This window comes from Athene cunicularia, assembly GCF_003259725.1.
Source record: "Athene cunicularia isolate RWA chromosome 20 unlocalized genomic scaffold, athCun1 chr20_part1, whole genome shotgun sequence".
Lineage (NCBI taxonomy): Eukaryota > Metazoa > Chordata > Aves > Strigiformes > Strigidae > Athene > Athene cunicularia.
The window spans coordinates 7,355,921-7,367,909 of NW_020799125.1; the positions used below are offsets into that span (position 1 = coordinate 7,355,921).

An 11,989-nucleotide genomic window follows, 5' to 3' on the forward strand; every position below is an offset into this window, starting at 1 on the left:
TGTCACAAGGCATATCAGTAGGGAACAAATGTAACTTGTAGAAAAAATGAACTTGCTTTACTTAAAATATGTTTTCCTTGTCCTGGTTAGCTGAGTTGCATTTTGGGAGACAGTTTGTCCAAGTTTCCTTAGGCTGCTTTGCGAAGGAGTTGGGAAATTAATAGCTGTGATGTAGTAGGTAATTGGGAAGTCTTTAGAGCAGGACTGGTCAAACTCTTGTAGACCATAACCAGTGTCCTCTGGGGCTGTAACTGGACTCATCCATGACTGAACCACGTAACTTGCCCTATTCCACTGCCCAAGCTTCCTCTGCCAGCCAAAGGAATTGTTTATTAATACTTGAAAGATAATGAAGGGTTTTTTTGGTGGCTTTTCCAGGTAGTGTGTGCTCTGCAGGAGGGAAATTAATGACAGTTTTCCTTTATTACATGTGTTACATTTCCTTCCTATCTGGTATGGCTTGTGTCTCACTGTCAGCCTGTGCTGTACTCGCCGGCACTGGTGCCTGTGGAGGACACTGCAGAAGGACTGAGAGCGCTTCAGACGTTTGGCCTGTTGGATTCTTCTGCCAAAGACTGTGGCACAGGCCTCTGTCTAAAGGGTGCTGAGAATTCTGTGGAAAATACACAACCTTTTTGCCTACCTCTTTTTCTGGTGGTGTGATCAAAGATACTGGACAGAGAGGCAGTTTCTCTTTCCTTTTGTTCCCTGTGTTGTTTACTGTTGTTTAATGTCACAGTTCAAGTTCTAACAGCTGTTTCTGCAGCTAAACATTTCTATGCTTTCTGGTCTTACTGATGCTTAGGCCTTTGTATCTTCCGCTACAGCCCCTTTGACACAGAGAGCATGTTCTTGTCACCTGGAACCACTGCCAAGTATTCTGTGGGTAGCAGGAAGAGCTCCTTATACAACTGGACCCCACCAAATACTCCCAGCTTCAGGGAGAAATACTATCTGGTGAGTATGCTGAGGAAAGCAAAATGCAAAGCACAGACCTAGAACCTGATTTTTTGCTTAGATTAGGCTATTGAAGAGCACACTCAGAAATGTAAAAACATAGCATTCCAGGGCCTTTGTGGTTTATTTGGGGGCTTCATTATATTTTTCTTTTAACCCCTATTCTTTTGAGTTCCATTTTAGATTTTGTGAAAGAAAACAAAAAAAAAACCCTGCCAAATATTCCTCTTGGCCTGCAGAATGGTCAGGTTGTGGGCATCTGCTCTAATAGTCTATGGTGGGAATCGAACTAGGAACCAGGCTGCCTCAGTGCTGTGGAGCAGAATGGCATCTTAAGACATGCTATGTGAGACAAGCCTTCCTCTTCCTCAACCCCACTTCTTGCCAAGTGTAGCCCAGGGGAATAGAAAACCCTGTTCTATTTCTCACTCATTCAAGAGGGCTTTGTTTTAATGGTTGTTTTCTATGATCCTGTTGAGCCATAGATCTCAAATACTAGTAACAGCATATATATGTTCCCCTAACTTTGAGTCTAGAGCCCTGTGGTTTTGACCAGTTCAGGTGTGTATGTTACCAAGAACAGGAAACCACAGTTCTCCATCTTAGGTGGTATCTCATGCTTTTCAACTGCATATGTGCTCACTTATGAATTTATTTGCTACAGTCTGTTTTGCAGCAAAGGCAGAACCAAGGGGATGTGAGTGATGAAGCTCAGCCTCCCAGCATATTGAGCTACTTGGCTGCCTGCGATTTTGATGTACATGGGAGGAGCAAGCCTCATAATCCTGCAGAGACAAGTGAGGCAGACTCATTCAGCTCTGAGGATCAGAGAGGGACAGAATCCAGAAATACAACTCCAGCTCTAGGCCACAGGACGTTGCCTTTGGTGATTATTCAAGAGACTTGTGCAGAAGAGCGACAGCATCCTCTTCCAAATCACACAACTCTAGATATCCTGAAGAAGACTCCATGTGTGGATGGATTTCCAAATAACCCACCTAGTTTTCTGAATCGTCACAAAGGTAGTAGAGATTCTTTCAACCAGACCAGAAGTTGCCATCTGACAGAGCAAGAAGACATTAGCCAGAAAAGCTTGAATACCGCAAATGACCTAAAAAGAGATGGATGTACAAAGTCAATTGATAAGACTCTCCAGGAAGTGTTAAATTTGCTGAAATTACATGACGTAGGGCAAGCCCAGCTGGAGAAACTGAAATACCAGGTTTCATCTCTGAGGGACAAATTAAAGGTATGGCAGTGTTTTACTCTTGGGCGATGGTGTAGCTTCTGCTGTTACTCCTAAAACTGTGGAAGCTCCATGTCCCGGTGGTGAAATTTGATTTAATGACGTGTGGATGGCACGTTCCCACACAGTGAGTTTGGCCACCAGAGGTCGGGCACTGCTCGGAAAAGGCAGCCTGGAGCGAAACGGCACAGGAGCCCTGTGCTGCACAGCACCTCTGAGACAGCCTTCAAACGCTGTGCGCAGATCAATCATCTGGAAAAAGAAATTAAGAAACTGCCTGCAGGCGAAGTGGAGACTAGTCTGGGCTAAGCAGAATCTGAACTATATGTCAGCGCCTCTGCATCTTGGTTTCTTTCTAACTTTTTTTGATGTTGCTCAGATTTAGTATAGTTTGAGATGACTACATTGGTTCATCAAAACTAGTGTTTCTCCAGGATCCCCTAGCTTTTGCAGGCAGTTCAGTCTGTCTGATAGACCATGTGATGCTAAAAACATTTCTTCCTTTAGAGGAAAGATCCTGGAGAACAGCTTTCTGCAAGCTGTGGGTTATATTGCAAATTTGGTAGCACTGCAGTACATGGGGCCAGCGTACAGGCTGGGGAGATACGATACTGTAATACTTCATCTAAGGTCTGGAATATTAAATGATGGTAACAAAACTGCACTGACTTCCTATTCCAGTGCAACCACTCTAAAAATAGAAATTAAAAAACCCAAACTAAGTGCTCTCAAAGCAGCCCTTCCAAAGGGGAGAAAGTTAGTGCTCCCATGAAATCCACTACTGCTCTCAGAGTTCTTGGATACTATGCTGGAATGCAACAGATCCCTAAGACTACTACTTCTAGATCTGAAACAAGGAATCAGTGAAAAGTGCACTGATGGCAGAAGCAGCAGAGAAAATCAGCCCTCATACCAGCCTTAACAGTCATGGAAATCCAGAGAGGAGTACAGACAGATTAAAACATTGAAGCATATTTTGAATTTAATTAGCAACATTATTTTGGGATCAGTGTGCTGTACCAAGACCTAAATTTCCTGATGTGTTAAGAATGAAATCAGAAAAGCAAATTGATTTGTTATTAAGAGTGATTTGGAAAACAGCAAAGAACGCATGCAAAATGGCTTGATAACTACAAATAACAATATTTTTCCTTCCATCAACAGCTAAAGACACTTCATCACAAACATTCATCTATGGAAAGTTTAATGGTGGAGACAGTACTGGAAAGTTTTGACTTTTTAAATGCTGACTGTAGTGCTGATGAGCTTTCGTTATTTGGAAGCATAAGAACAGCCAGTATCAGGTACATACCTGCAGCACTTTGTTACAGGGGACAAGGGAGAGGGGTAAGGAGGGCTCATCCCCGGAACTCTTACCAGTACACTGTACTTGGTGAGGTAATGGTTGTGCAGAGCTGCTCTTGGTATGAACATCCAGGAGAGAAACGAATTTTTTGGAATACTCTGATATTCATAATTCAGAATACCGACCAGATGGAAATGGCAGGAAACTTAAACTGAATGTACAGAAAACACTGCAGAAGGACGCTGCAGGGTATGATGGCAGGGCTAAGGGGTGGGCTTGGCTGCCAGGAGCAGACTGCAGGAAACTGCCTTATCCAGGCAGCGCTGAACAGCTCTGTGCTAGAAAGGGAGAGCCACGGGCACCTTACACAGCTCTTCTAACCTGTCCTTGCTTTTGAATTCAGTTTTGCATTTTGCAAGTTGCAGAGCATTGGAATTTATGTTCCAGAGCTATGAGCCTGATCCTGGGAGACTTATTACACTCCCAGTATCCTCGAGCTGGGAGAACACTGGGGGGGATTTGTCTGTTCTGTGTGCTGCTTTTGCAGGTCACCTGCTGCAAATGAGTCAGCAACTCAATTCATGTTACGTGGAAGCATCTATGAGTATTGATACTTCAAAATAGGATTTTGTGGGGTCAACTGATCTGGATTACTGTTCTGGAATGAGTTTTAGAAATGAAGTCTTTGTGTTTTTAAGAGGGGTTATAAATGCAATAAAAATGCTTTTATCTGTTAAATGCCACCTGGTTTGTACCTTTACAGCTCGCTTGAAGGCTACTATTGAGACTGCACATCTTCACATTTATTTAGTGATGATAGTTTTAACTTTTTTCGTTTTTTCCCCCTCATCTCAACAGCACATACAATGACAACACACTTCAGTCCGTGAACTGTGACATGAGAACAGAAGCAAGAGATGTGACTACTGGTGATGACAACTTAGACACACTTTTGATAACTCATCTGAAGCTGTGCAAAGGTCTTTTGCAGGTAGGGAATAGCCTATGGGTTTCCAGGGCACTGCTTATAATTGTTGATTCTGATAATGGACAAAAGTGAGTATGTAGCTGGTTCTTTTATAAAAGCAGAAAGACTCAGAAAAGAAATTGAGTCCAAAAAATGCAGTGTATACCTGTGTACATACAGAACATGTCATACAAAGCTCTGCTGCATTTTTTTTTCAGCCTCTGGGTTTTGCTGAAGCTCTAAGAAATGCCTTTGTGCCCAAAGCAGGCTGCTAATGCAGTAGGACAGATTTGGGCTGAATTGTGTACTGATAATGGGGATTGGTATTTTAATGAATGAAAAACTGCTACTGCTAGAATGAAACTGGTAGCATGTAGAGCAAGAAAGAACTGTTACCTCTCCTTGAGACCTCATTCTCAATTTCAGTTACAGTGCCCAAGCCCATTATCATCCTCAAAGTATTTCCTCTAAGGATGGGCAGCAGAGGACAGCGTGACTGTTAGCACCGATCTGCTACACAGTCATCACTGGACAGGGGCAGGGAGGAATGTCAGATGCTGGACAGCCTGTCCCAGCATAATGTGGCTTACTCATCCTGTTCTGCTGAGCAGCTTTGCACTCAGAAGTGACCTGTCCATGCTGTGATGGGAAAAGAGGCCTTTTCGAGGGCAGCTGGTGTGTTTTTCTCACAGATTTTAGCAGTTTGACTCTAAGAAACAAATCCTCATTCATCTTGACTTTGATACTGCCTTTGTTTCAGCTACTAAGATAAGCATGTTGCATTTCAGAAACTGAGGTCACCAAATGTAGCCCAGGTTGTCCAGGAGAACATTCTGGAAGAAGTATCAGAGCAGACGCGAGTGCTGGGGGATGTTTTGGATATGTCTGTTGAAGAAAGTGAGTAGTAACTGTGTTATTCCAAGGCATGCCAGAGATGTGAGAGGTTCAGGTACCTCTGCTTGAGCTTCCCCAGACACATCAGTGTTTCATTCTAATTCCTTAGAAACATTCACATAATTAAAATAGCTCTGATATCTAGATTCTTAGAAGAAACAGAGTTCATTGTTTACTTGTTTTTTTGCCCCTCTGAGGAAGGAAAAGGTTTGAAGAAGTTTGTCTTAAAGAAATAGTAACTGAACTGATATGTATTAGAAAAAGGGATGTTATGATGGAGTTTGCAGTCAAAGAACAGCAGAATAGCTTTATAAAATCTTCTTTTATATCTGTGCTTTTACTTGGTAAGCCCAAATTCTGTAGGCATTTGCAAGAGAAGTTTGGTGTGCAATTTTTCCCATCTCGAGCCTTCCACTACTAAATTCTTCCACTGACTGTTGGATATGACAAAATGATAAAGGCACAATGGGAGACTTTGAAGGCTTTTGTTCTCATCTTGGTAAATATAGCGGTAATAATGCAAATTTTAGTTGGAAGCATTTGCTGACAGATTTTATCCTGAAGGATGTGAGAATAAACTGTTCCCTGGAGCAAAGCTCCAAAGGGCCTTTGGTACAATGTGATGAGGAAAGTGTAGGAGTCTTAAATGCAGAACACAAGTTCCACATCTTTGTAGGTAAGAGGGTTGATGCAGTTTAAATGATAGCGAGAAACCACAGGGTATTCCTTCAAGTTCTCCTCTGAAGTGTTTGATGAAAGAAAGCCTGCCTCAGCCTCTGCACTGAGGCTCAGAGTTCTCCACTTGTGCAGGTTTGTACAACAGGATCTCTGAAATGCTTGGAACTGGCACGTCTCCAGCTGACAGAAGTGGAAACAGTTAAACACAGAACTTCTGAAACTTGACTCGGATGCTGGGATAAAATGAATAATAAGAGGCAGAAGAGCTGTTAGGTGTCTCATTTGGGTCTTGTAATCACAGTTTAGGAGCTCAATCCAAGCCTGGTGAAATCAATGCTTGCAGATGTTAAAATACTGGCAGCAAATCTCCAGCTTTGAACAAAACCATCCATATAACACAAATACAAGTTAATGCTGACACATCTCTAGATGTGCCATCTGGTGCCTAATTTCTCATGTAAAATCCAAAATCTGCTAGAGCTCACTGACTGTTTAAAATGTGATTTTTTCAGTTATTCAGAAGACTAAAAAGAAGAAGCACTATCTGAAAATCTGGAGTGATCTTGCAGAGCCTGGCAGCATCTTGTTTGCTTCAGCAGAAAGATTCCGGCAGGCACTAAAATACACAACAATGCTCAAAGTGAAGGAAAAATACCCTGGTCAATTAGAAGCAGGTACCAATCTGTTCCTTGCACACAAGGCCACTTGTTTCATTTTATTGTGTGGCTGAAAATTGTCCTGTATTTTTAAAATTGTGCATTTTAAAAAGAAGCTAAAACTCTTTACTTGTTTTGAGCATCTTACATCTCACCAACCTTTCATTTTCCCATTTGTTCTTTTCTGTGTTATTTTCAGTATTGCAGAAGTTGCTAGAGCAGATCATCACCTGTGATGGGTTACTCCTCTCTCTGTACCTCCAAACAGAACTGGTTACTTTATTCCAATTTTATAGCTACCTGGAGAAACACCACATCACCAGCCTGGAGAAACACTTGGGAAAACTTGCTAAAGAAGGTAATGGCAGTGCTTGGCCCCTTTGCTTGAACTGACAAGCCCAGTAGCTGGCTGTTTCTCTGGGGGTTACTAATCGAGCTACACTTCCAGAACAGGAAACAGCCCAACCATTGCATTGACAATTTGTTGCCATTTTAATTCCCTTTATGACTGTGTAATTTTAATTAGAACAGGAAAGACATGCTTGACTGCCATATCTAACCGGGTAGAAAAAAGAGAGGTGTGAAGGATGGGTTTATCTTAAGTGCCCCAGAAAGTAGGTTCTGTGTTATTCTGAAGTTAAAGCAGAAAAAAAGCTGGCAGCCATCTACAGCTGGATTCTAGGGCTGGGTAAATGTCTGTACCTTTGTGTGACTCTTGCAGCTGTAATCAGACACAGATAATAGCAATAACATTTCAGAGGTTACTAATGTGCATTTTCTAGCATGAGGTAGCCAGTGTCTTGCTGAAGCCTAGTCCAACATGTGAAAGTACTTAGTCTGTATCAGAAAAGTTATTTAAAAAATAATCCTGATATTGGCTACATCTTTAGTCTTATTTTGATGCAGATGACTCATCTGGTGGGGGACTAAGACCTTGTGCATTGCTAGTCAGTGAAAAGACCTGGAATATTCTTCACATTGAATTTTTTTTTTTTTTTTTTTTTTTTTAAGAGTAGTGGTTTTCTCTTTGACCAGCATAGCAAGATCTTCCAGGGATGTTTAAAAGTATTTTGCTTGATTGTGTTTCCCTTACTATAAGACTAGACTGTTTGTCCTACTGGTCAAGGGGGCAGGAGTTCTTTTGCACTGTATGTTGTGCTCAGTGCACCTGGGTCCTAAAAGGACCAGGGCTCTGCTGCGCCCTGTGAGCTCTATTGTGAAACAATTCCTGCTCCGTTTGTCAGCCAGTCCTGGCATAGGAGGAAATGAAACAGATGGGGAAAGAAGACAGGATGGTCAAAGGGGCAGTGGTCCTCGTTCGCTTCCTGCCGTGCCTGGCTTGCTCATAAGCCCTGCGAGTAACTGCTTGTGCCCAAAGGAGATGGAATTAAGAGGAATTTGTCTTTTCTCCATAATGTCGTCTTTTGTCAGTTAGTGAAGTTGAGTCCTTTCATTTGCAGTAATGCTAATTGAGGAGCTGCAGTGCCCTGGACGGCTGAAGACTCTTAAAAAATTGAAAGGAAAGCGACTGAACAAACTCCAACCTCTACCACAGACTTTACAGCTACTTGGGATTTTACAGCTAGATGACAATCACCGCGTCAGCAAAGCAGCCACATCCTGCCTCTCCCGTGCAGCCACAAACAAGAACTTCAGGGAAAAGGTAAAGACTGCAGTGCTTACTGGCTCTTCTACATAGATGCTGAAATACATGGAACTGGTTTAATCCCAGAATAGCACTACTGTCCTCTCCCCACACTTCATTAATCTATTTACTAGAACCTAAACTACATCAGTGCTCAAGTGGTTTGTCTATGTCCTTTATTCAAGTCGAGGGGCAAACCTGTGCTAATGTCAGTCTGAATTTGAGTGCTTGATTATCCTCAAGTTTTACAAAGCCTTTCTTCTACTTTTTTTTCTCTTTGTCATTTAGGCTCTCTTTTTTTACACGGATGTTTTAGCTGGCTGTGATGCAAGACTTCAGCAAGCTGCATGTTTAGCTCTTAAAAACCTCAGAGTAAGTATTTACAGCTCTACTTCTGTTGTGCATGTCTGGCCAAAACTGCTAGATGCAAAAGTGTATCTAGCTTTTATTTTTTTTTTGTCTAAGACGGTAGGGCTACTTTTTCAGCTTCCTTCTATTGGGCAGCCAAAGAATTAATGAGTTCCAAAGTATTAACGTTATTGTTCAAAAGGCAGCAGGCAGAGGGAGCTACAGGCATCTTGGAGTCCGTCTGATCTGCTAGGCACAGTACAATAGCAGGAAGGATGTTTTCTAACTTCTGCAATATTGTCAGTCAGTGTCTGTTGTCCTTCACCACTGACATGCATGTATTTAAATCAGGAGTAGTCAGTTATATATGGAGACAGCTTTAACTATAGAAATTTAAAGTTAAGTCAGTTCATCTTTGTTTAATGAAAGCTGATTATAGTCAGAAAAGTAATATTTTGCATTGCTATTGTAAGAAACTGTTAGAACAGATTTAAAGCTTTCCAACAGCCACAAGTCTGTAGTAAGTTAGTTTGCACACAAGGGATTATTGTGAGCACTGTTTCTACAAACATGTCACAAGATAGGCCCAGCAAATCAGTCTTGTTCTCAAAGTCAGATTTGCAAAGCAACTGTTGCCCTTGTACAACCTGCATTAACTCTGAGTGAAGGTCCTGGTTGGTTTATGCTAATCTAATGGTAGTGCAGCAGTGACCTGTACCCTAGAACTTTCACACTCCTTCATGCCCCAAAACAGCTGAGAAAGTAGCAGAGGTGAGATCATGTTGAGAAAAATCAACTGCAAGCTGATATGTTGGGGGAGAAAAGAAAGGTCACAGCAGAATTCAGATGCAAGAAGAGATGGGAGTTAGTATGGATGTGTTCACCTTGCAAAAAAATGTTCATCGAAATACTTCTGAAAAGCTACTGTTGCAAATTTTTCTTTTCCCAAACAGGGTGTTGAGAGTATGGAGCAGGTCGCCCACCTGTGCCAATCTGAAACAGAGGAAGTTAGGAATGCAGCCAGAGAAACAATGCTGTCCTTTGGTAAGCCCTTTGTACAACCTTGAAATGGGGATTCTGAAAACAATGTGAAATAGTGCAGAATCAGAACAGGCCTGAAGTGCAGCCTGAACACATCTAGGACAACAGAAATGCTTCATGAACAGCTATTTCATACCATTAAGATAAGCCTTGTATCACGTATAAAAACCAAAGGCTCCCATTAAAGTTTGTATAACGAGACCAAGGAGATTGCTGTAGATAAAAGTGCTTTAAGAACCACTAAACTTTTCAAAAAGGTGGCAGATAAGTACTGAAAGTGCTGACAGTGCTGCTAGAGTACTTCTTCATAGTAGTACTGGCATCAGCAATTTTCTCCTCCTAGATTTTGCAAAAAGGATATTTAAACCTGGCAGATCATAATAAAGCCTCTTCTAGCTCTGAGATCAGCTAAACTGATTGAAAGATCTTTTATGTATCAGAACAACAGACTCATTGGGCAGGTAATCTCTTCTAGCTACCTACAAACTGACCAGTTATTTCTAATATTGATGTTCCTGTTATTCAGAGGGAAACCTTCTGAAGAATGGACGGGAGGGGTAAAGAGTACAAACAGAATGGGTTTATTCTGGTTCATTACCTGTTACTTCACTGTTGAGCTACTGAATTCAGGTGGAGTTGAGCTGCTAATGAGATGTCAGTGTTTCCAATGTGCTCCTGTCCAGGATCTGTACTGCTGCTGGGGGCACAGAAGTGCCCAGGCTCAATGCACAGCTGCTATAGCGTAGTCCAGTTTAGCTGGGAGACAGTAATTTCCCTGTTCTGTTCTTCCTAAAAACACTTCGGTTCATGCTTAGTTCTGGGGGTCTCCAGACTTGCTTCACGGAAGCACTCAAATTCACATGTATTACAAAACAAGTTTTCCAACTGTGATGCTCCAAACCATTACTCATGTGGAAATGTTTACTGAGGTCTGATTTTCCACGGTGGCTTCTAGCAGATTTTGGAAAATTATTCCCTTAGAGATGTGTTTGTCACTATTGAGAGTTCTTGTTAGTTCCAGACAAGGTCACAACAGAAGTATTTCTAGAGTATCATGTTTCTCGGGGTGTTTCTGACTGCTTTCTCTTCCTCAGCATGGGATGTATTTTCTCTTTCTCCACAGGTGAAAAGGGACGACAAGCCTTTGAGAGAATGGACAGGATTTGCTGTGAATTAAGAGAAACTGTACAGCAAGAGGCTGAAATTGAAATCACAGTATTTTAGTAGTGGAATATGAGGAGCTGAATAATTTCGTCCTCACAGCCACAAATGGGTGCCTGAGGATTTTGTTTTGTTGTTGGTAGTGTCTGGTTTACTTACGCCCTGCTCTATAAATGCTGCATACTGACAGAGTACAGGTGTGTTTCCAAAGCAGGGAGTGTTTGCAGTCTGCACCAAGGAGACTGGAATACATTTCCTCCCAGTCTCTCTGCACATGATGGAGAGTCCAGTGCTGGACAGATGGAAACCAGGATCTCTTAGAATATGTGACCAGGTTGTCACTTGAGTTAAAATCCTCATCTCACTGGAATTAGCTGCCCCTGCTCAAACTGTAAGTCAAATAGGATCTATTATCCCATAAAGTATTTTATTAATTTGGCCTTCCTCGAAGAGGAGAGGAATGATCTCTCCACCAGTCCATCTAGAAACTGCCACACAACAGATCATTTCCATCAACTGCCATATGTGTTAGAAAAACTCCAGTGGCATTGCTTGGTGCTTTCTTTTCCTTGTACAGTTTAGTTGCAGAAGGAAAGCTTGTTACTTCAAAAGTTTCTTCATAATTGTTGCAACTTAGGACAGGTTCAAGCAAGGACTGACAAGGAGGGTACTGAGTCTCTGCCTTCAGCAGTTTACAACAGGAAGATAGGTCTTGCATTTGCCATGTGCAGCTCTGACTGATGTATGGACAGATCTGTGTAAGTTTGTTTTTTTTTAAAGTATTTTTAAAAAAATTATTCATTTAGTCATAGATCAAGACCTCTCATAATCATACACCCACTGTCAGGCTCCTTACACAACACCTGGGTAAACTAGTGGAGGGTAGTCCTAGAGATGCCTGGCTTCAGGTAAAATACTTGAAAGGGTTTAGATTGTGTGTATATATATTTTTTTATATATATATTACTTTTCTATTCAGTATTTATTTGTTGGATTTCATACTGTTTTCTAAAATTCTAATAAAACATTTGAGACAATCTCCTCCAAGTGCTTCATGCTGCTGTGCTTGTAGAATTGGGGGCAGGTACAA

General features: G+C 41.7%; 1 protein-coding gene across 8 annotated transcripts in view; it reads left to right on the top strand.

Annotated features, from left to right (window-relative positions):
- The window catches only part of RIPOR3 (RIPOR family member 3), a 53,104-nt gene extending 41,174 nt beyond the window's left edge, over positions 1 to 11,930 (top strand). For all 8 annotated transcript variants that reach the window (XM_026861954.1, XM_026861959.1, XM_026861960.1 and 5 more), the window contains 11 exons: positions 828 to 957; positions 1,622 to 2,206; positions 3,368 to 3,507; positions 4,368 to 4,500; positions 5,265 to 5,373; positions 6,561 to 6,722; positions 6,904 to 7,062; positions 8,165 to 8,367; positions 8,638 to 8,721; positions 9,651 to 9,741; positions 10,862 to 11,930. In XM_026861954.1, coding sequence (XP_026717755.1) covers positions 828 to 957; positions 1,622 to 2,206; positions 3,368 to 3,507; positions 4,368 to 4,500; positions 5,265 to 5,373; positions 6,561 to 6,722; positions 6,904 to 7,062; positions 8,165 to 8,367; positions 8,638 to 8,721; positions 9,651 to 9,741; positions 10,862 to 10,962 — 1,897 coding nt within the window. In that variant the 3' untranslated portion in view covers positions 10,963 to 11,930. The remainder of the gene's footprint in view (positions 1 to 827; positions 958 to 1,621; positions 2,207 to 3,367; positions 3,508 to 4,367; positions 4,501 to 5,264; positions 5,374 to 6,560; positions 6,723 to 6,903; positions 7,063 to 8,164; positions 8,368 to 8,637; positions 8,722 to 9,650; positions 9,742 to 10,861) is intronic.
- The last annotated feature ends 59 nt before the right edge of the window (positions 11,931 to 11,989 follow it).